At 42.0% G+C, this 25168-nt stretch overlaps 1 protein-coding gene across 5 annotated transcripts in view; it reads right to left on the bottom strand.

The window, feature by feature from the left end:
- The window catches only part of pcdh15b (protocadherin-related 15b), a 323144-nt gene that overhangs the window by 9843 nt on the left and 288133 nt on the right, over positions 1-25168 (bottom strand). For 2 of the 5 annotated variants that reach the window (XM_037544214.1, XM_037544215.1), the window contains exons 29-35: positions 19929-20017; positions 14940-15116; positions 13932-14150; positions 12437-12445; positions 11981-12091; positions 7439-7444; positions 2619-7097 (exon numbers count right to left, since the gene is read on the bottom strand). In XM_037544214.1, coding sequence (XP_037400111.1) covers positions 5756-7097; positions 7439-7444; positions 11981-12091; positions 12437-12445; positions 13932-14150; positions 14940-15116; positions 19929-20017 — 1953 coding nt within the window. In that variant the 3' untranslated portion in view covers positions 2619-5755. Of the gene's footprint in view, positions 1-1253; positions 1293-1702; positions 1725-2618; positions 7098-7438; positions 7445-11980; positions 12092-12436; positions 12446-13931; positions 14151-14939; positions 15117-19928; positions 20018-25168 lie in introns of those variants that run through there. The other 3 variants (XM_037544216.1, XM_037544217.1, XM_037544218.1) reach the window with 3 other exon arrangements.

The following is a 25168-nucleotide window of genomic DNA, read 5'->3' as shown; positions in this document are numbered from 1 at the left end:
AGAACCGACATAAGCACTTAATAAATGTTCAAGTAGTGCTTCATAAACGCATTATTCAGTGCTTATGAATGCGTCATGAAGCCCTTATGTAGGTAGCCTTCAAATAAAGTGCTACCGTAAGTTCTGTGTTCAGCAGATTTGCCATTTCTGTGGCCAATTTCGTGTTAAATTTGTGGCAAAACAGGCCCAGTTTGAACAAAGCCACACCCAGAATCCTAAGCATTTTTCAACTGTATATTATTCTACAGCCAAAATATAAGTTGACACTGCATGGCAGCTCATGATCCCCTTTCAGTGTCGCATATTCAGTTCAACTCTGGAATTAAACACAATTCAGCTACCGGCGTTGCAAGGCTTTTCAAATGACTCATGCTGACATGCATGTGAAATGTATTTATTACAGAACCAGTTTAATCACAGAAACTGCTCTCCCTTTCTTAAATGGCAAGATTAGTCCAAATTTAACCATAATCTTAATTTCGGTTTAAATTAAATGTGTATTACTCACAAGCAGCAATGCGCTTATTGCTCTAGACTTTGTTACAATGAGCCTTTTGGATAAATATCACTGGCAATATACATAATAGTTGGCTGCAAGAGCCCATACATTACACTTTACGCAGTTAACTGGTTACCAATCAGCAATTCTGAACTTAAACCCTGAATGAATTGAACAATAAAACGATCTACTCAAAAGACTCATCATCTTGTATTTGCACTCGATATGTGCTTGTTTTGCTTTGCTGCTTGGAGTTCTCAGACTGGGGCGCTCTTGGAAAAACTTGGACTGTTTTGCCACAAATTTAACACCAAATTAGCACTGGAAGTAGTGATGATACTAATTAATCTGCTTAAATTTGATCTTTCAAATCAAACAGCCTTGTGAAGATTATTACAGCGAATGCTGCAGCTTCTAACAGGCGGTGGTGTGAAATTCAGCTGCTACAACCGGCTACAAGGCAATTTCTCTCTTCGAGGAGGCCCAGGTACTCTTTATGGTTAGAAATGGTTTCTAAGTGGTGCCAAATGTCTAGTCCATTCAAGGTGGAATATGACTGATATGTACGGTATACATCTTGTATAAATGCCTCCATACAGCAACGCTTGTACGCTTTTGTAAACAAATGTATTCCACTTTACGAGACAGGCTGGTGTTTAGAAGTTTACATTATGATGTAGAACACTTTCAAAATCCTTTTAATGTAACGTATTGTAGTATTGTTCATCTGTCTAACAGGATAAGAGAGATGTACCTCTGGTCTCAAAAGAGAAGGTCGAAGCAACTGCTGTTGCTACAGATGAAGCAAAAGGGAATCATAGCAGAAAAACGGGGAAGAAATGAGAGGTAAGAAATGAGAGGAGAGATATATTACACTTCATGAGCAAGGAAGAAACGACAAAGAAAAGGTCAGGCACAATATTCAGCTGAAGACCGTGTTAAAAGAAACGCATTCATATTCCTGTGCGGAGGCAAAGGCAGACTGATGTAATTTAAGGTCCTAAATTAAACCTATGACTAACAATAGGAAATGTATTGTCTTCAAAAGCAGAGATGGACAGATTGAACTGAACTCAACAGTTTTAAACAGGGAAAACAAACAAATCCTGGCACTGGCAAAGTAACCAATAAAAAAGGGTCCACAAAATAGAAGACGGGACATAATTTCAACGTAATTTAATTCAAAGGAATAGAAGTACATACCTCTTGATGTCCATATCCTCTCCTGTGAGGAGATAACAGTACATCAGTCAGATTATCAGGATAAACAACTTCCTGAAAACCATTTTTACATTCTGCAGATAAAACGCAAAGCTTATCTCTGAAGTGGTCTCCAGTGTTTTGCAGATTTAAATTCATGAGATTGAGAATAGTTCCCGAAATGATGTTTCTTTATGTGGTGGAAATGAGAATGATGCTTGGATATGGAATAATGAAATTACTTTTTTTTTCATGGCGGCATGCAGAGACTTTGAAAAATGTGGAAGGGATGGAAATAGGACGTAATAAAGACACAGACATTCTGGTTGCCAAAAAGAGCTTAAATTTAGAAGTTCACACTCTGGTGCTGGAATTACAGGGGAAAAAGTCGAGGGGAAAATTTCCAAGGGTGTCCGTTTGAGTATGGATGATTTCATTTGTGAAGTAATGGTTCAACGTGTCTACAAACTGATGGATAAGCAGTCATTTCTAGCTACACATTTGAATGCCATTTACAAGGTACACAAGGATCAGCGGTGATTATTTTATGCGTGTTGAAAGTGCTCAAAGCTTTTTTTAATGCCAGTTTAACTCCAATTCAGGGCCAAGGTTTTCAGCCAGCCTGATGGCTAAGATACATTCATTCTTTAAAGAAAAGCATAAGCTGCAGGCTTAAACCTGAGGTCTTTAAATTACCACTACTTCAGACTGAGAGTGAGAGAACAACACAGCTGCCAAATCAGAGAAAGAGCAATGCAAAGCAGTGTGCCTCTGCAAGGAAACAGAGCAACGGTATATTTGAGTGTAGGAAGAGATTTACACTTCCAGCAACACCTCGGATTCCATGACCTCAACAAGAATGAGATCCGCAACAGCACTCAGAGAAAAAAAGGGGGTGGGGGTGGGGGTGGGGGGGTGGAGAGAGGAATGAGAGACAGAAAGCAGCATCTCTCTCAGCCTGCAAGGCCACTTCACACAAACATGGCAAATTAGAATTCTATTCGGGCAGCTGATCACCGGGCGCAAATTACCGCAATTGTTCTCCGATGGGAGAGTAATGAGGAATTCAAATGAAGATTTATCGCTAAACAATAATCCATGACTTTCAGGGGACTTCTTCCTGGGAGTTTCATCTCTGGTCACACCAAATGTGCGTGGCCTAGCCCACATATCTGTGGGCATCAGCATAAATCTTCTCCGTTAGGTCGCACAAGGCAATTTCCCCTGCTAGGCTCTATTGGGTCTGCCTAAATGAAGTCTGCCATCATTGATAATGCATGTATATACAGTGAGCCATGGGTCCAAAACTATAGAGAATTGCCTTTTAATTACCAAATTTAGCTACTTTAAGGCGCATCTGTTCAGCCTTGAGTGTATAATCCCCAAAAGCATTGCTGATAAAATAGGATGCTTTGGAGCATCTGCACATAAGCCTAAGGCCAACATGCTCAATGCATGGTCAGGGTATTTGAGGGCTATTAATAAAGCTCTCCAACATCCAACATGCAGCAGTGGAACTAGGTTATCTGGAGTGATGGAGTACTGCTGAAGACCTAGAGATGAGTTGGGATGAGCAGCGCTTGTGATCAAAAACGAATCACTCAACATCAGTAACTGACCTCACTGATGGTCTTGTAGCTAAATGCAAATCCTTATAGGAAATGCTGCAACAGCACGTGTGAAGTCTTCCCAGAAGAGAAGGATGAACAAAGCATGACTTTTTCTGCCATTTAATCTGTTGATCTTCATTAATAACCTGATTTTTTCAATGCTACAGATTGAAAGAAAATCGCAGTAATAAAGAAAGATTCGTGCATTGTTTATGTAGGCATAGAAAACAAGGTAGCACATAAAAAGTGCTAATTCCCTAACCATAACCCTGAGAAGTCGCTGTGGCCAACGCCCATAGTAAACAGATTTAAACCAGTTAAAATGCCCGTTGCCAAATTTTCAATGGATTGCTGGTGAGACATTTGGTTTAATAGGGTTAATACCTTTGATTTCAGAAGAAATGTTGGATGAGCAGGTGTCTACAAACTTAAATCATTAAAATATATATTAAAATACATCGACCATCTACTCCAGCACTGTTTCTGCACTTTGAATGTCCAGACAAGAAGCCTGACCCTGTGGATATCAGGGATAATGCTGTAAGGACAAATACACACCAGAAACAACCTTGTTTTTATTTTATAAGCCTATATGACGGCTTAGAAAAGTCGTGCTGCTCCATAAAATAATATAGCAGAACTTGATTATGAATAAAAGCTTTCCGAAGCTTGGTTCGGCTTACGCGGTGCAATCCAGACAGAAACAGATGACTAAGCACATCCTGACTCAGGTTATCACTACTTTGGGTTGTCTTCACAGAGGTTCCCCATTGTTTTAAATGCAATAAAAATGTCTGCTGCTTGCTCCCTCATATTGCATATGTCATGACAGCAGTCTGAGCAGTCTTACAGACGAACAGGGTGCTGGAGAATATTTTTAAAAAATCAAGATGGTGTAGGTGGGATAATAACTCATCGAAAGTGGACTGAATTTACCCTCCAAATAGAAGAATACTCTACAGGGAAGCAAGAACAGAATACAAAGAGCATTTGAATGCCTCCCCTCCTAAAATATCTTTTCCAGTACACGTTTCTCCAGCCTTTCAAAACATTCTACAATGCTCGAAGAAGGAAACACAATAACAGCGGATGACGACCGCTGACGGGAGCTGACGATAATCACCTATGATGATTCAGGGCCCATCCGTTAATGGAGCGCTAATTAAAGTTGGGATTAAGAAGACGACGGCTGAATCAAATGTGCTGCGCTGCGGTTTGAAAGACGAGACAGGGGCTACGAGGGCAGATGCACATCCGTGATTGATTGGGCTTGTAATTAAAACCACCCTCATTCAGATTCGTCAAGCCGATTAGTACCTGTAACGGCTAAGGTGTGTGGAATCATGGAACATCATAGGCATTTGACATTGAGATGGGTTGATTTCACTTCTTTGTCTCTTCAGTGAGGGTTTTGAGTCTCTTGATAGCCAACTCTCTCTTGTAACGGAGTCACAATACTCTGTAACGGGTGGGCTTCAGAAATAAATTAAACGGAGAGCTGGATATTGTAAGAGACTGTCGTCTTCTGGAACACAGCCTCAGCCGGAGGTCGCAGCTCTCGCTTTAAAATGGTGGGACGGTGTCTACCCTTTCTTTCTTGCCATCAAAGCAGAGAGAGTGTGAAGGTTTTCCGGCCTGTGTGTGAACCATATGACTTTGTTTTGAAGGCCTTTGCATAACGCATGAGGCTGCAAACCTGTACAGGCTGTGCTAACACAAAAGAGAAAGTGAGTAGAGATAAAGAGAAGAGAGAATGATTTGAGCAGAGAGCATGCAGTGTACCCAGTACAAAGCTTTATGGAGGACATTTATTCAGTGCAGCAAGACTAAAGTACAGCTCAATTTTCAGCAGGATAAGAATAAGAAAAGTCCAACAGATGGTAAAATACACAATATGTCCAAAAGAGGAGCCTCTCCTACTGCTCAGCGAATTCAGCTGCTTTAAGGTGCACCTATTGTTGACATATGTTAATTGCACCCACACACACACACACACACATAACTGTCATAGAAAAGCCTTGCTGATAGAATGAGATTGACTCCCTATTAACACCATTTATTTCAGAAGAAACACTGGCTGAGCAGGTGCCTACAAACCTTTGGACATGCAGTGTACTTTTTATTATAAAACAGACTCAATAACTTAACTCAGCAACTCCATAACCCATTCAGCTTTCATGCACATTCAATAATCTAAGTGCCTAATCTATTCTAAATCATGAAACACAAATAGTCTAAATACTATAACAGCTCTGCTTCTCTGAACGTATTAAATATGGTGTATGTTCAAAAATGAAAGACATATTGAGAAAGAGATATGTGATTTGACAGTAATGTGAAAAGACAATGATAAAAATGGTTTGAGTAAAAACAATACAACAAATATGAGGATATCAAATAAGTCACTGCGAGATGGGAAAGAGAAATGAGGACAGAAGACAGAGTTTCACAGGATAGTGGACTGAGATGGAAAGCGTTTCTCCAGCTCTTCCACAATGGAGTCCATGTTTGGGTTGCTGCACTCTGCCTCCTGCATGGGTTCTACCTCCGGCTCGCCTGTCTCCGACTCCACTGTCACCTGTGGCTTCGGTGCCATCTTTGGCAGCTGCTGCTTTTTGTCTATTTGACTGTACATGTTGGCAACGGATTTCTCTATGTCCGCTATGTTCTGTATGTTCTTTAGTATCCCCTTGAGTTCTTTCTTGGGAGGCTCAGGGTCAGCTGGGAGGGGTGGTGGTGGGGCGCGTAAGGACACCGGTCGTAGGGATGTCACTGAGGGCAAGGGAGGAAGGACAAATGGGGGAGCAATCTGAGAATGAGAGGAAGCAGGGGAGGAAGGAGGAGGTAGAGGTGGAGGGGGTGGAGGTTTGGGGTGAGGTGGTGAAGGGAGAGAGTGAGGAGGGGGACTGGATGGGGGAGATGCACAAGATGGAGAGGTCAGGGGTGGAGAAGTTGTTGGTGGTGGAGGTGCAGGAACATCAGGAGGATCTGGGATGATCTCCACATTAACCTCGTAGGCCTCTTCCCCAAAATAAGCAGACAGGCTGCCATACTTGCGCATGCCTGGCGGAGTAGGCTTGTGACTTGGGGGTGGCGTACCATCGCTCTGGGTGATTATAATGGCTGGAGGACCACCATCCCGCCCTATCCCTATGGCAATGGACTGCGGTGCATCGGATGCCGAGAGGAAGAAGTCTGAGGACATGGAACCCCGGGAGTCACGGCCCTGCTTCTGCTTCATCTCGTGCAGGGCTTGTTGCTCAAACTGCCGTGCTTGCTCCTTGACTGTGAGCTTGGGCTCAGGTCCTTCACCTGCAGGGCTATCGAAGGCATCCAGATGGTCTTTGCTGTCCTTCAGCTCCATCTTCAGAAGCTGAAGCTCCCACTGAACAGGGTCCATCACCACCTGCCGACTGCGCAGGCCTTCATTGGTTTCCCGCTTGCGAAGCCTGGAAGGCAATGTCCAAGAGTGGCCAGATTGACTGGATGGGAAGCGCAAGCTCTTCAGACCCTTGATGCCAGGTGAGTGCAAACCAAGCAAGTCCCGGCGCCACTGGGACTTTCCCAGATGTTCTGGGCTGCTGACATTGCCGTCATCGTGGTACAGTGGGTTGGTGGTGGTTAGGGGGTTCTCATCAGACAGGAAGGTGATGTTGCTCTCAGATCGGGGCAGATTGTTCAGCAGGATGCCATTAGCAGTGGACTGTTTGTGCGCCGCAATGGCACGTGAGGCGAACGAACTGATGAGCCGCTGCCGATCACCCTCCTCCAGGACACACCTTTTATTCCTATTCTCACCACAATGGCACAAGAGGACAGAGTTAGATGGTTGATGAAAGGAAGAGACTGGCAAGGATGGAGGGTGAGTAGGTGGGAGAAACCAGCTATGCAGCTACAGCTTCTATGCATCCAGAACTTGCACCATATTACAACAGGGGGCATCCAGATCCCGCAAAACCAACATCCAACAAGTCCAATAACAGCAGAATATGATACATAGACTGCAGTGGTTTACTACTGTAGGTCAGAGAGGATGTATCGCACAGTAAGCAGAAAAGGGACCACATCTACCACATCTAGGCAGCACTGCTTTGGGCAGCTAACATTAGGAGCAATAAGATATACTTACTTAGGTCTGATATCCAAGATAGGAAAGAAATGACAGAAAGAAAAGATGTAGTACGAATGTTGAATGTTATTTAGAATGGTATGGAACATCCAGAGGATAATGACAATGCCAAAGATGTATGTACCTATGGTTCTGCAAGCTAGGTTCTCGGGAAACAAGAACAACAGTGTTTCCAGTGACAGTGGTCAGTTTTGCAAAATACTGCTTTTTTCAGACCTAGCCTTGCCGTATCTATGGAAACAGCAATGGATTACAGTCCAGCTTGAGGTAAGTCTATTGATTTTTCTTTTTTTAACGACCTACTGCCAACATCAAATTAGGTTATGCAGGCCAAAGACTTATTGGTGTGTGTGCAAGACAAACTGGGGCAACAAAAAACAGAATACAAACAAACAAAATTCTGTTAACATCCAGCATCCATTCAAGGTCTAAAACTACTTGACACAGGTACATTAAAAAACTTTTAGACATTTCTATCCATTAATAATCCTAATTATAGGCAAGGACCACCCTGCTGCAGAGCCACTCAGCAGCTTATCAACAAAATTAATTATACTTCATAACAGCTATTTTCATTTCAGTTATTTGCATTTCAATTACCTGTGAAATGACATTAATTTCACACCATTTGTTTGGAAACCAGTTAGAGTGTTTTAAGTTAACCATAATCTTAAATACTGACATTTCATTTTAATTCGACTTAATTTTTCAACACAAAATTGTATTTTCTTTGAATATAAAATTACATTATGTAAATGGAGGACCATCTCCTAGACACTTACCTGGGCAGAACTGCATTAAAGTAACACACAGCAGTGCGGGTTTGATAGCAGGGCTCCATTAAAATGTGTTTAGAATTCTTCACAAAAGTTAAAGCCTTACGACTGAAGAAATGAGTTACAAGATGTACTGGATATAATTATTGTGCTCTATCATCAGTGATGTGTCAACATCCGTGCTTTGGTCCACAGGATCGAGTTAAGTAGACAAGGTTGGGTGAAGTGTAATGTTGAATATATAGTACCATGCAAAAGCCATTTATCCATTTCCAGTCAAAATATCCATCACATGAAAGTAATTCACTTTCAGCAGAAAAATCTGGAGGAGGTAAGATATAAAATAACCCACTTGCATAAGGGTAAAGGATGCCTAAGGAAAATGAATGAAAACACAGGAGTTCCAAAACTGGAGTTCAAAAAATAATTCAGTTGTTACAGAAAAAGAACATTTCAAAGGAATCAAATCAAACAAATAAGCTGTTGATCTTCTCAAACAATGGGCTGACAGTCCAGATCTCAAATCAACGAAAGTGTTTGGGATTACTTGGATCATGAGAAGCAATACAACCAACTGAACTTTGGAGGTGAAAAAAAATTTCCCTGCAGATTTCTTTTAAAAAAAATGGAAACCACAATAAAGACAATGTGTGAACGCCCTAAACACTTAAAGAACTGCAATAGATAGACAGACAGACAGACAGACAGATAGATAGATAGATAGATGTTCATATGTGCATAAGATAAAATCTATTATTTAACCATGAGATTCAGATTCAATCCTCATCTCTCTTCTTCCCTCTTCTCTTCTTGCCCCTCTGGAAAGATTGAAGAGCCTGATGGCTTGTGGGACAAAAGATCTCCTGAAACTGTCAGTTTAGCAGCTCTGTGACAGAACCTGCCACTAAACATGCTCCTGCTGTTCATGATGATGGTGTGCAGTGGGTGGCCATCATCCTCCATACTGGTGAGCAGTTTGTGCACCGTCTTTCTCTCGGCCACCTTGACTACAGACTCCAGTTCCACACTGACCACTGACTCCATTCGCCTGACCAGCTTGTCCAGTCGCATCTCATCTCTCTTTTTCATGCTTCTGCAGGAGCTTCCTACAGACGTAAAAGGACCTCAGCCACCTCAGGAAATAGAGCCGGCTTTGCCCTTTTCTGTACAGGATGTCTGTGTTGACTGACCAGTCCATGTAGCACGTCTCAGAGTTGTACTGAAAGTCTGAGGTGTACAATGTGAAGAGAAAGGGGGAAAGTACAGTCCCTTGTGGCGCTCCTGTGCTGCTGACTACAGTCTCTGATATACAGTCCTTTAGCCTGACATACTGAGGCCTGCCAGTAATCCAGGAGACCATGGGTGGATCCACTTGCATCCTTACCAGCTTATCTCTCAGTTGGAGGGGCTGAATGGTATTAAAGGCACTGGATAAATCAAAGAACATGACTCTTACAGTGCAACTACCCTTGTCCAGATAACAGTGGGCCTGATGGCGAAAGTATAGCATGGCATCCTCTACTCCCACTTACGCCTTGTTGGCGAACTGCAGGGGATCTATTGCATGTCGAACCTGGGGTCTGAGAAGGTGCAGAAGAAGTCGCTCCAGCATTGTCATGTGATGTTAGAGCGACTGGCCTGAAGTCATTGAGTTCACAGGGTTGCCCCCTCTTGGATACTGGAATGAGGCGTGATGTGGGAACCCTCCCCAAGCTCAGACTCATGTTGAAGATGTGTTGTAGGGGTGCCCCCAGCTCAGCAGCACAGGACTTAATAGTCTAGGACATACTTTATCCAGAACAGCTGCCTTCCTTGCGTGGAGTTTCCTCAGCTCACCTCTAAACTGATCTGCAGTGAAGAGGTGCAGGGCGCTGGAGCGGTGCTGTAGATCAGATCAGATGTGTTAATGTGTTAAGAGAAGGGAGATGGGGCTGTTGTCTGTGCTGTCAGCCTGAGGGAGGGGTTCAGGAATATCAATAGAAGAAGATGACGTGTTGATGTCCAGGCAGACAGGAGCTGAGAAGAGGGAGGGTGTGAAGGGGGCTGTACATACAGATGCCAAGGAGGTCTGAACAGGGCAGTCAAACTGGTTCTAGAAGATGTTGAACTCATTAGCTCTCTCTCCATCACCATCTAACGCACTGTCCATCGTCTGCTTACAGCCTGTAATGGTCCTCATACCATTCCATACCTCCTTCATGTTATTCTCCCTTAACTTCTGCTCCACCTTCTTCCTGTAGGACCCCCTCTGTATGTTCCTAAGCTCTTCCTGGCTATTGTCTTTAAAAGCCCTCTTCTTGTTTGGCAGGCCTTTGACATTGCAGGTTATCCAGGGCTTGTTATAAGCAAAGCAGTGCACAGTTTTCACAGGAACAACAATGTCCATGCAAATGTTCATGCAGCGTGTAATCCCTTCAATTCATTCATTGAACAATCCCTGAGAGCTGCTTCGGCTTCAGAAGACCATTTCCTGAAGAAGCATGTTGTTACAGCTTGTCTTCAGACATGGGACTTGTACTGAGGCTGCAGGTAGACCAGGTTGTAGTCAGATTTTCCCAGAGGGGGCAGGGGTAAAGGAGGCGTGAAGGAGATTAATTGTCCTGTTCTTCATAGTGGGGCAGCCTACATGCTGGGAAAAAGCAGTGGGCACTGAGTCCAGCGCAATGTGGTTAAAATCACCAGAGAAGGCAATGAAAGCCTCAGGGTGCTGGGTCTGAAGTCTTGAGATGGTTGCGTGTATGACATCACACATCGTTTCAGGATCTGCACGAGGAGGAACGTAAACACAAACAACAATGGCGTGGGACAGCTCCCCAGGCGTGTAATAGGGACGGAGACTTACCGCCAGCAGTTCAGTATCCCAACAGCAGATTATCTCCTTCACAGTCACATGTCCTGGGTTAACGTACACCATCTGATGTTCACAGAAAGCACGAGTCCCCCACCTTTGCTTTTGGTGCTCCACTTAGCATCCCTGTCTGCTCTCAGGTGGTGAAACCGGGAATGTCCATGTTAGCATCGGGAATGTTGCCGGTTACCCACCTTTCCGTGAGACATAAAAGACTACATTCCCGGTATAAACGCTGTTTAGGAACCAGTGCCGCTAGTTTGTTTGTCTTGTTGGCCAAAAGAGTTCACATTCCCCATCACCACCAAAGGAATAGATGGTTTATACAAGCGTTTCTCCATGCGCTTAGCCTTTAGCTTAGCTCCGGCTCTGCACCTCCAACAGCTCCTCCGGAATGTGGTGCATAGTGCTGGCGCGACCCCTTTGTTCAGAGCGCTAGCAGCTCTTCCCATGCGTAAGCAAAGTTATTTCTGCCCGTACACATGAAAACCGGCTCTGTCTCCTTTGTACATATAAAAACAGTCACTAAAATAACATATTTTATATAAGTGCACAGAAAAAAGAAAAAGTAAGGAAAAATTGCAAAAACAGTACACAAAGACAGAGCTACTGGAAAGGCTGCCACTCACAGCGGCAACGGAAGTAAAGAGGATTCTGTGTAATTTTCTTCTGTTTGTTTTTTTTAAATCTCTGAAGCAAAATAATAATAATAATAATAATAATAATAATAATAATAATGGGTACATGATGGACATTTTGACTGGAAATGAAATAAATTAAGAGTCTCTGACTTTTGTGCAATACTGTAAGTTGCTGATAAACACAGTTGTGTGTGATGCTGCAGAGCAGGTGTCAAAGAGCTCTGGAACAAAAATGTCATTGATTCTCAGGGTACCAGTTAATGTCATAAACACTTACATGGTGCCATCGCCAAGCTCCTCATACAGATTGCTGGTTGCCACGCCGCCAGGTTTGCCAGCTGGGAGAGCCATTTGGATCCTGGCAGTTTTGGCACACTCAGCCTGTCGCCTTTAGGTGATGGATTCAACAAGTTGCACAAAGTTATGGCATCAGCTTATCTTCACAGTGGGGCCAATACATTATACATGCACTCATAAATAAATAACATAGGCTGCGGCCACAGTATTAAAAAACTGGTCTCCTGAGCATATTTCTTATTTATCCTCTTAGAAGGCAATATTTAGCAGGCAGGCTGATTATTGTGTGATGCTGAATTGATGGGGCGGAGTTTATAATTGTGTTTTTACGAGAAGATGCGTACTTTTTAGTGAGGAAAAAAAAGAGCAAAATAAAAAGTAAAATAAAAAGTAAATAAAAAAGCTGTGAAGTTATAATGCAAAGTTGGGTACTTACTCTTTAAATCTGCGGATAATGCATCGTGGGAAAGAAGAAACAGAAAGATCATTTTGAAACAATCTCTTCAAAAGCATCGTCATGAACACACTGAAGGAAAATAAAGCTCCTGGCCCAGTCATATCACTCCAAAGCACAGCGCACGACTGCCGTATATTTTAGTAACACAGCTGCAGCAGGCCTCTGGCGATTTCCTCTCGTCCTTCCTGCAGTTATTATGTTTTATGCTGCTCGCTCATAAAGAGATGGCTCTTAGAGGAGGACCCTTATCTCCTCTGTTCCAACCTCTCCTGCTCCCTCTGATCGTTGCCCCCGTCATTCACATTCTCTGTGTGGAGTGAAATCTCCCTTTTACTGCAACAGCCAGCCTCTCTGCTTTGTCTCCTGTGGCAGTAATTAATCTGTTTTTATACTGAATAAACAGAAGATCAGGCCAAGGTGTTACCATGGTGAATTGGAGCGAGGGCTCCATACAAGCCTAACACTAAGGATTCTATTGAAGCAGCGGCCGAAAGGGTCGCCAGTGGTTGCAAAGTTAAGCAAAATATTTCTATCCATGCTACCCACCACTAACTTTTCCTTACTAGGCATATTTTCTAGCCACTGGGAAATCACCATAGATCTTCAAGAATCTGATTAGGCATCTGAGGGATGATTTCAGTAGGTGAACTGCTTGGTAGCTGTTATTATTACCATAATTTAGCAGCTGTCAAAGTCCCTAACCAGATCTGATGTCATTATTAAAACAGCACAACAGTACACACAGGTGCTACAACCTTACCTTGTTTAACAATAACAAACTGCCTTTAACTCCTTATAGTTCAGTAGTTTAATGTAACATCACATTGGAAATATTGGAGTGGTATGCCATATCTGCCAACTGTTTTCGACCGAAAAGTCACTATTAGGTAATATTGCAAAAGTTTATGAGCTTTTTATTTTTTTTCATTTTATTTTCGAATGATTCTGAGAAAAGTTGCACAAAAAAACCGCGTAATAAACACGCCATCACGCATGCCATACGCTGAGATAAGTTGTTAAAGAACGGTTAAATACAAAATGACTAATTATATTAGTTATAGTAGTATTATATTAAACTATTACCAGTATTTCATGTATTGATGGCTGAGTAGAAAGCATATGACATAAGCAGTCATGACCTTCAACATTAGCGTCTGGTACGACTAATAGTAACACCACACTTTTATATCACTGAACAAAATCTGTCCTGACCTATTTAAGGTCTAGTTATGTCAATGTTATATAGTAGGGTTCAAATAAAGTGTTACCGCAACAGTTTTCCAGCCAGTCCTAAACGTTTAACCTCAGGTTTCTTGTTGTGGCATAGTCAATTAGGTTTTGGGTTCGATTTGAATTTCATTTTAAAATATGAACTAATTTCTTTGTCAATTTTGTTGAATGCAATGAAATTCTGCAGGCAGGAAAACTCAAAAGTGACCCATATCTGTGGGTCAATTGCTTAGCAAGTACTCACTGTCGGTAGGTGACAATGACGATGAGGATGGCAGGGATGCAGCAGATGATGATGATGATGGCCAAGGCCAGCAGGGCTCCTTCAGTGTACCCCACCGACTGCACAGCCTTCTTCACATTCTGCACCACGTCAGGTGTTCGAATCTCCAGGATGCGGCCACCCCTGCCCAGGTAGGGCTGGAACTCCTTGTTGATGTCCAGCAACTTCCCATCCAGAAACCTGGCAAGGCAAGAAAAAACGAGCAATGTTGATCCCCATCATAGCTGTTAAGAAACTGCAAGGTGCTGGATTGGACAGTGTCAGGACGCCGAGACTACGTCTCATTTGGAGAAGCCGGCATAAGCCATAGCGAAGTTGGAGTCTGAGCCAGCTAATTACTGTGACAAGGGAGACATTCTTGTTATGGATTAAGTCAAAAGTCTCATTACATAAAGCATTTGAATGAGAAAACATCCCAGGCCTGAAATCACACTCTTCAAGACAACAGCCACTGCACTGTGCTCATTCAACAAAGCACAAACCATTGATGCAACAATGTTGCAAGTTGTTCGCGCAAATATTTGGAGTTTGGTGGCAACGCAGTGTGGAGGCAATAGATATTGCCCATAATATACCTGCCAACCCAGAGCATTTTATTCAAGCGTGCAGCATGTTATGAAGTTTTGTAGCCTAGCTTTGAAGAGAAAAGCTCCATGGTAACAGTACCTCTGGAAGTCATGATGTAGTTAGGTGAGGGTGTGAAGGTTGGGGGTAGGGTGACGTCTTCAGGGAGCTTTCAACTTCACTGCCTGTCAGTAGGTTGAATGGCATAATTGGGGCTGCTGTCATGATGGGCTATGACTACGCTCATGCTGCGAAGAGCACCCAAACAATACTGGAAACAAACGACAACCTCCGACCTGCTGCGGCTAGTAATAGAGGTCAAGCGGAAGGTCGGGCCAAATGAACGCTTGGTGGAGAAGGAGGGCAGGTTAAACAAGATAAGGCTGTAAAGAGAACAAGGCTTACTTGAACAGCTCCTGTCTGGAGAGGGCCCTGTTGGTCAGGGGGTCAATGGCGTACACCATGAGGTCAGATTTGGTGTAGTCTTCCTGCTCGTAGGTGTCTCCGTATCGCCGTGGCCCAATGGATTCTACCACCACTTTGGCACCTGGAATCTGGTCCTGCACATAACGCTCTAGAATCCTACAGGGAGAGAGGGAATGCAGAGAAATGCAGAATAAATCACTGGCTGCCCGTTCTTCACCCTACTGCAATCCAGACCCAACCAGGTTTTAAGTGAGAACCCAACCCAAGCCAGACAAAATTTTACGTTCATGTTTAAAACTGACCTGAACCGGCCCAATGACCCAAAGTGCATAAAATACCTAATAGGGAGTTAAGAGCTGGGAGCATCGACGAGACCTTTCTTCTTCCAACATCTTTTAGAAAGCAATAAGTTCTTTTTACTTTTTATTGCATAAATGTTTGTTTCATTTATACCAAACAAAGTTTGACAGCTTGAATAGGTGCATTTTGCACAGTACTGTATGTATAATGCATAATTTAAGAAGAATAAGCTGTCCAAAATGAAATTTGAATTCTGCTTAAATGAACTGATTCATCAAACAATGCTCTCAACAGTATGCTATTCTTATGCTGTGTGGTGCAAGATGTTTGCCTTTACCTGTTTAATCCTTTCTATTTCTCTACACAGAACATGTTACACAGGGTTGGCATAATAGATCATTTATTATTTATTATTTAGAGTATGTGTTCAGAATACAGAAATTAAGTATCTATATAAAATTATTTTGTATTCAAAATACATCCATTTTTTCTAAGCCGCTTCTCCGTCAGGGTCGCAGGGGGGTGCTGGAGCCTATCCCAGAGGTCATCGGGCGGAAGGCAGGATACACCCTGGACAGGTCGCCAGTCCATCGCAGGGCAGACAGACAGACAGACAGACACAGACAGTCACTCACACCCAATGTAGCATGTCCAATTGGCCTGACTGCATGTCTTTGGACTGTGGGAGGAAACCGGAGAACCCGGAGGAAACCCACGCAGACACGGGGAGAACATGCAAACTCCACACAGGGAGGACCCCGGTCACCCGGTCGGGGAATCGAACCCAGACCCTCTTCGCTGTGAGGCGACAGCGCCACCCACCACGCCACCGTGCTGCCCTATTCAAAATACCATTACCTTTTAATTTTTGGAGAGACTTTTAGAATCCTTACCCACTAAATAATAATAATAATAAAAGTTTTAAAAAAGAGACACCATCAATGCTTGTTTATGAACTATATTAAAATGAGAGAGCATGGCATGTACAGATGTCCTTTAAAGAAAAACTTCTTTACAAGCACTGAAGTTCCTGCTAAAGCCTGAGTAGACTAATAAATCAATGTCATGAGCCAGTTATTAGCTTTTGCATAACGAGAAATGATGGAACTCCACTATTCCTTAGTAGTGGACATATACATGAGTGATAAGCTAAGCATCAGTGTTATACGGACAGTCTGTGGCAAGTTACATGTGTAAAATCACATAGCTTCACACTTTACAGTCACATTTGCGAGATTTCACTGCACTAAGTAGTACTAGCTGTTTGATTTCACATGCATCCATTTGCATCTTACAAGCGTGGGCCTACAGTCTACAACATGAATTCATCATGCCAGATTAAAAAACATGTTTTAAGGTAATGAAAGTAAAGAGAAAAACAGTACAAGAAGAAAAACTGAAATGGGAAATTTGCACCCAACCCAAGTTTAACACATAGGGAAATGATGTGTAAACCTGATGAGACCTGACATGAAAAGTCTTCAAGGCTATAACACCTGCCCCAAATCATGATGAGCTGGCTCTAGTTTGATGGGTCTCTAGGAAACCAATGCAACACAAATGCGCCACATCTATATATCTAGAGAACTAAACCTCCCAGACTTTTCCCCCAACTTCAATCTATAGGTCTCTAGTGAAAAAAGTCTGAAGCATCCATTGTCATCACCACACATGTACCTTGGAATAGGTGGTAATGATTAAGGCCTGTATCACCAGACCGCAAAGGACAAAGCGTTAATTACCACAATCACAGAGCATGGCAATCAGAGACAGACACAGTGACAATTACACCACATAAAAATACCTCAATCCTCTGGGTCAAACGCACACCTTCCCTAAAAATAACACCACCATTTGTGGAGCTCCACGAAGCCGCGGTGGTTAGGAGCTGAGTGGAGACGCGATGAGCCGAGAGAGCAATACGGAGACAGAGAGGAAGGCTCAGAAGAAGCGAATGAGACAATATCTGCGCCTAGGTCTCTGTCTCCTGGAGTGTGTCTGCTCTAGCTTTGGGCTATCATCTCCAAGCAGGCAGCCCTACTCAGCCAATTACCTGCTGAGCTGCAGATGGTTCCCTGACCATGGCATGATGGATGGAAATGTAGTTGTGTATGTGTGTGCACGGAGTGGGGTGGGGGCTCCGGATGTTCCACAGCCAGGGCTGGGTTGTGGTGTGTTTGTGTGGGGTGTAATGGGACGTACACTGGATCAATAGATTTCCTCTGGTGAGGACTGTAAGAAGGCACCCAGCTGGGGAACACAGCATTGAAAGAATGGGAGAAGAATCCTGGGACTGAGACATGCCAAAGCCAGCCCAAAGACAGTCTATCGAGTGGGCACTGTACTTCTCTCTGACGTTACATGTTCTAATATTTAATCTAATCTAATCCACCAGAGGGCAGTGAAGAGCCTGCATCTTACATTCCAGTCAGAGTTTCTTACCTTATTAATCCAAAGAAGAATACATTGAAAGACTACTGCAGCTGTCTAAAGGCTACACCACACTGGGGGATACACCACGCCATGCAGTAGGTAGTGCAATACACAGCTACACCACATTCAGGAAACACTGCAGAAAAGCATAGATGAAGATCACGCCTGAGCTCATTTTATGCTGTACTTATCAGGCACTAATGGAATAAAACTTTGACATTATTTATCAAATACATTGTATTATTATTATTATTATTATTATTATTATTATTACTACATCTTTTCAAGCTAAAAGGTACAATGCTAAAGTTACAATATGTCTAGGCTAGGAATTAGGAGTTAACAGAATTGCCATTGGTCTGACTGCCTTTCTTGGTGTAAACCTCAAGCCATGTGTTAGTTGCTATAGATCTGTGGTCTGGATCTGGATCTGCAGTAGTAAGACGCTGAGTGGTATATTGTGTGTGGCAGCCTGTAGCTAAGAGTAGGGCTGGTGTGGACAGCATTTCACAGGTATGCTGAATACTTGTTGGTACGTGCAAACAAGTGCCTGAATACTCTGGTATGCTGCAGTCACCAGCCACTTTATTAGGTACACCTTGATAGTAAAAGCTTGGACCCCCTTTTACCTTCAGAACTGTCTTAATTCTTCATGTCAGACTTTCAACAAGGTGTTGGAAACGTTCCTCAGAGATTCTGGTTGGTTATTTGAGTTCCTGTTGTCTTTCTATCATCTGGAACCAGTCTGCCCATTCTCCTCTGACCTCTCACATCAACAAGGCATTTTCGTCCACACAACTGACCGCTCACTGGATATTTCCTCTTTTTTGGACCGTTCTCTGTAAATGGTTGTGTGTGAAAATCCCAGATCAGCAGTTTCTGAAATACTCAGACCAGCCCGTCTGGCATCAACAACCACGCCACGTTCAAAGCCCCTTAAATCCCCTTTCTTCCCGGTTCTGATGCTCGGCCTGCACTTCAGCATGTTGTCTTGACCACCTCTACAGGCCTGAATGCATTGTGTTAACAAGTAATTGAACAGGTGTACCTAATAAAGTGGCCGGTGAGTGTATATATGGACCATTCTACCAAATTAGTTCAAACTGCAGTTCAACTGTAAAAAAAAAAAATTTTTTTGAACATTACATAACATTATGTAATAAAAACATTAACTACACATGATGCGTGACCATCCTTCAGATGGACTATTAATCTATAAATGCCACCTAATATTTATTTCACATTTACTTCTAAACCACTCACCATGTGGCCATGAGGGACATGGAACAGTCTTACTTTCTGCTCTAAAATGCAGGAGTGTGGCTTAAACAAAGTTCTGCCTAGAACTAATTTTGTTTTGGGAATGCCACGAAAACATGGGACCGTATTTTTAATGTTTTTTTATTCAAAAAATAAAAGCACAAATCTACATCTCTGAACTTCACTTTTAAAAAAGAGAAAAAAGATAAAAAAAATATGCAAAAAAAAAGTAAGTTTTATTTGCACACGTTGAAATTTAGGGGTTATGATTCGGGACAGACACCTCCCAATAGAAAGTATCCTATCCTATCATAAATGATGATTTTGTATATAATTAGCTAATTACAATCTCAATTAATGCATTGTGTTTAAACTGATTATAAGATAAACCATGTATATATCTAAGGTTTATGCTTTGAAGCTACACTGTGTCAGATATGACAGTGTTAAGCAAAGCTTTTGGATCAGAAAGACTTTAAAATGATGGAATATATACAATGAGTAAAGTGCGCCCAAATCCGGTACTGTATCTCCCTGGCACTTCTCCTGAGCACCTCGCCTCAACCCATTCCGGACAACTGCCAAACCTGAAAACATACTGAGCACGTTCTGGGGGTTCTAAGTGCTTAGCCTGTAGCCATTAGCAGAACAGACATTTTCCCCCCGACTGTTCTCTTTGAACCCGGCAGCCGGCTTTTTGCACTCTTTTTCAGGCGGGCCCAGGCCGCAGCAGGAGGCCTGACAGAATCAAACGGCTCACTGATTCATTCTTACACGCAAACGCTCACACCACACCCACACACCCTGAGGGTCCCGAGCGTTCCCACTCCTTTATTTTCATATTACAACTTCAATCTGCCCTTGGCTGACTGAAACGACTTCATTTGAGGGAAGGTAATAACTCAAGCCATTCATCTTTGTCTGGGTGATTGGTGCTGGGGGGAGGGGGGGGGGGGGGGTAGTAAGGGTCATTACCCAATCAGCTGCTCCTTATTCTGCTCCACCACAGTGGGGGGCACGTTGGACACCACCACCTGCATGTCCAGCTGGTTTACCACAGACACCTGGGAGAGTGAAATGGAAGGTAAATTGATTAATTAAATGAAATTATTTGCAAGACAGGACTGGTCATCAAAAGTTTTGGGACACCTTGGCTATGAAATTTGAATTTTCTTGCATTTTTTTTTTTATAACCAGATGTCTGAAGCATTAATGCCTCTAAAAGCTACAACATCAAATGGTTAAAAATATGTTGCCTGATGCCTGAAATGTTGTTTTATGACGCAAAAAAATAAGAAATCTTAATAAGCCAGAACAAATCTCGACAAGCAAAAAACAAACCTTGCTAGTTGACTAATTATACAGACGTCTTTTAAATAAAATAAAGGAAAAAAATAATTCTGATTATTCTCCTACATACAAATCTAGTCTAGTGTAGATCTGTTGTTCCTTTTTTTTTGGCTTGGTAAGTTTTCAGTGTCACCACATCAACAGTTGAATTATTTGAGTGTTTGTCTTTCTGGAGGTATAAAGCAGTTTTTTATTATTATATGTGTGGCTTAATTAACATGTCCTGCATCAGTATGCAAAGCATTTTCAGATTTTAAGCATTACAGTGTTGATTTAAATGGTGTGTTTATACAACCCCAATTCCAAAACAGTAGGGACGTTGTGTAAAATGTAAAGAAATATAAATAAAAACAATGCAATGATTTGCAAATCTTACACACCCATATTTTATTCACAGTAGAACATAAAACACATCAGATGTCGAAAGTGAGACATTTTACCATTTCATGGAAAACATTAACTCATGATGGCAGCAATGCATCTCAAAAAAGTTGGGACAGGGGCAACAAAAGACTGGAAAAGTAAGTGGTACTAATAAAAAAAACAGCTGGAGGAGCAAATCTGCAACCAACTCTAATGACTGGGTATAAAAAGAGCATTTTAGAGAGGCGAAAAACGAATCTAAAAATTGTGAAGCAATTTCAAAAAAATGTTCCTCAATTATCCTCAAATAAAACTGCAAAGACTTTGGATATCCCACCATCTATAACACATAATGCCATAAAAAGATTCAGAGAATCTGGAGAAGTCCCTGTACGCAAGGTGCAAGGCCAACTGTCAATAGTGGATGCTCATGATCTTTGGGCCCTCAGGCAGCACTGCATTGAAAACAGGCATGATTCTGTACTGGAAATCACTGCATGGGCTGAGGAATACTCAGAAATCACTGTCTGAGAACACAGCTTGCCATGCAATCCATAAATGTGAGTTAAAGATGTTTCATACAAAGAAGAAAGCATATATAAACACAATCCAGAAACGCTGCTACCTTTTCTGGGCCCAAGCTAATTTAAAATAGACTGAGGTGAAGTGAAATGTCCTGTGGTCCAATATATCAAGATTTTAAATTCTTTTTGGACATAATGCACACTTCACCCTCCAGGCGAAAGACTTCCCAGCTTGTTACTAGCACACAGTGCAAAAGCCAGCATCCAAGATGGTATAAGGGAGTATGAGTGCACATGGCATGGGTGTCCTGCACATCTGTGAAGGCATCATTAACGGTGAATAAAATATACGGGTTGTGGCAACATATGCTGAGACCCAGACAAAGTCTTTTTCAGGGAGGGCGTTACATATTTCAGCAAGACAGTGCCAAACCACATACTGCGTCCATCACAACAGCATGGCTTTGCTGAAGAAGAGTCCCAGTGGTGAACCAGCCTGGCTGCAGTCCAGACCTTCCAACAATATAAAACATCAAGAAAAGAACAATCTGGCAAAGAAGACCCAGGACTACTGAGCAGCTGGAATCCTACGTGGCTCTGTCCCGACTTTTCTGAGATGCGTTGCTGCCATCAAGTTCTAAATGAGTTAATATTTTTAATGAAATGGTAAAATGTCTCACTTTCAACATCTGATGTGTGTTCAGTGTTCTATTGTGAACACAATATGGGTCTATGAGATCTGCAAACCACAATATCCTGTTTTTCTTTACGTTTATTTACATTTTACACAGCGTCCCATCTTTTTTGGAACTGGGGTTGTATTGTAGTTTGGTTCTCTCGGTCTGGACCAAAACAAGAAATTATACACCACTGCATTTTATTTCTGGTTTGTTTAGCATCCACACTGACATATTTACCAAAAGATGTAAACAGAAAGTCATGCAAGTAAAAGGTCACAGCTGATTGGGAAGATTTTATGATGTACAATAACTGTGATGAAGCTCACTGAACTTTCTGACTCATGCTGTTCTCTGTTCTATCTGGGCTCATTGCTTTTATTTATGTCATGGTTTATCTGTTTTGTGATATTAGAGCCGTGAGACTTTTCTGCGTTAGTGTGTATTTTTTAGTCTCACACAGCCTCGAGTGACCAAGAAACCTCGGGGCTTTAACGCATAATTCATGTGTGCAGTCAAATGTGTGTAGTGAGTATTTTACAATGGCTTTGAACGTGCGTCAGCGTCGATTTAAAACCGAAAGAGCCCATCAGTTCTGATTTAGAGCCTATAAAGAGATGACCAAACATGCACGTGTCAAAACAGCACCAGAACTCAGTAGACCCACCTGCTCCGAGGGTCTTGGTTTGAGCTCAGATGGCTTTATTTGTTTTAATCAAACCAAACATTTACGGCATTTGGCCGACGCTCTTATCCAGAGCGACTTACAATTAGATCATTTTTTTTACACAGGAAGGCGAAGGCGGTGTTAGGAGTCTTGCCCAAGGACTCTTATTGGTATAGTGTAGGGTGTTTGCCCTGCTGGGGGATTGAACCCCAGTCTACAGCGTAGAAGGCAGAGGTGTTAACCGCTACACCATCCCAACCACAAACCTGAACAAAGACGTTTTGTTTGTATTGAATGCTTAAAACAAGATTCAATTGCTAGTTTTTGCTATTTTGAGATTATTATTATAACACCAGATTACATTATACAATAAAATGTAAATGTTACGATTATTTACAACACAATATCTTTTTCTTCTTATCAATTCAAAGTTTCTCATCATGTTGGCACAAACCTAAATAAACATTTAAAAAGGCTTATTTCAACCAGCTTCAGTTCTGACTGCACTTTCTGAGGTGACATGACATCAAAATCAACTGATTCTTGTTGGAGTGTCATTAAAAGCTTATGCAGATGTCTTGTACCTCTGCAAAGTGTTACCAAGTGACCATGACTGCGTTATAGACAGGCAAGTTTCTCTACAAAGACGTGTTATACTTTATTCTGAATGATCTGTTTAAATCAGAATGACTGAATGATGCAAAAATTTTCAAAAATCGGTGGAATTCCCCTTTTGAAAAGCCAGTGCATTACAGAAGAGTAATCCGAATAATGCAAGAGAAATGACTTCCGAAGCTTGCTAGTACACTCTCATCATGTATTCTGACTACACTGTAAATATAAACGACCCTGAAACATGACTGACTCTTTTATGGCCCACTCTTCTCTCCATTTATGTCCGTTCATTTAATGGCTGCTAATTTAGGTGGTGCGACAAGCCATAAGGGAAATGTTTGTTGTGTGTCACTTATACGACTTCAATTCAGCTTAAATAAAGCGTGCATCCTCTCGTCTAGCGCCGAGTCCAACTGTCTTCGCTCTTTTGCTCCATTAAGCAGCAGTTAGTAGAACTGGTTGCTCAGTGCCTTAGTGTTTAATCGACCGTCCACATTCGCCCACAGGACTTTCCGACTGGCATCAGCCAGATGCCTGCTGGTGGCCAGTTGAGAAATGCACATTCATTTAAAATCACAAGCCAGAGAACTGGCAGCGGACACTGCGCTCATGTAGGAGATTTGTGGGATTCAAATGATATCGGGAGAATTTAGTTCTCAAAAATCAGTGATATTCGCTCATTAGAGCTGGAGCAAGTTCCAAGACATCATGTGTGCAGGACATTTTTAGGACTAAACTCTCTTCTTAGATAAGTAGGTGGCTCTTCAATGAATATGTGACAAGTGGCCAGTCTTTCAGAAAAAGTAGTAAAGACCTGGACAATGTCCACCTTACCCAAAATATTGCGAGCTGAATAACAGACATGGATAAATGCATAGACAAAATTCAGGCTTTGAGATGTGACTGCTACTTGTAGCTGTACAGTTGAAGTCAAAGAATTGGATGTCCCTGGTCAAACAGCATCCATCACTTTCACTTCCCGGATGGGTTAAACGCGGAGGTGGAATTAAAAAAGTATCACTTAACATAAAGCGTTTAATTTCTGTTTTTTGATGGCTATTCTCGCTTCTAACTGTATGGCTGCCTTTATACAATGAAACTTTCATGCAACTGGGTGCACACTGTGAGTTGCCGGCAACATCATTTCAGGGCAACCTGATAGTTTCATTAAACACATCCAATTACCATTTACTAGTTTTAACATTTACTAAACAAATTAGCAGCTCATTGGAACATCACCCGCAACCTATTATTTACATTTTTATCTACGTCTTTCAACGGTCACTTATCTATCTGAAGGTCTTTACTATATACTTGAGTGTTTATTTATCCTGCGCATGATAAGCCTTTGAAATGAATGCTCGAGCAGCCATGTCTGTCTCCTCTTCAGTAATAATTTTTGTCCTTTGTATTCCAAATAAATTTGAGCTCTGTAAAATTAGACGGAATCAAAAGAGGGAAAAAAAAATAATTTACTTATGTATCTATCGCTTTGACAGCATGCTAAGCAGAATAACTGGTGGCACAAGCAGCCGTTAAATCAGCTGATTAATGCAGTGGGTTACAGAAATGAGGTCTCCCTTTTTAACCATCTTCTGTTTTACCTTTTTATCTATTGATCCAGTGAAATCAATGGTTTGAAACTATACTGTTCAATGCGATCACAACTTGTTTCACAAAGTTGATAAGCTTGCAACTATTGCAGCTGAGTTGCAAATGAGTTGCAGGACTCTATACATCATGTAACTTAATTAAAATGTAAGTTTCAAGTAAAAATAAAGGTTTCAAGCAAACAAAGTTGCGTGGAAGTTTCATGTGAGGCCAGCCTAAAATACACGGAATATATTTTCTTTCTCCTGTCTGCACAATCGTACAGTAACGTCATATGAGACGTCATATATGATAACGTAATATTTCATGGTGAATGCACCAACATGTAAAAGGCGGCTGCTGTGCTCAAATGATGGAGAAATACTCGAATGGAAAAAAATAGCTACATGGTATTAAGCGCAATTTTAA

The sequence above is a fragment of the Pygocentrus nattereri genome, chromosome 13 (assembly GCF_015220715.1).
Source record: "Pygocentrus nattereri isolate fPygNat1 chromosome 13, fPygNat1.pri, whole genome shotgun sequence".
Lineage (NCBI taxonomy): Eukaryota > Metazoa > Chordata > Actinopteri > Characiformes > Serrasalmidae > Pygocentrus > Pygocentrus nattereri.
The sequence above is the reverse complement of the archived record's forward strand: the minus strand, read 5'-3'. Positions and strand labels throughout refer to the sequence as shown.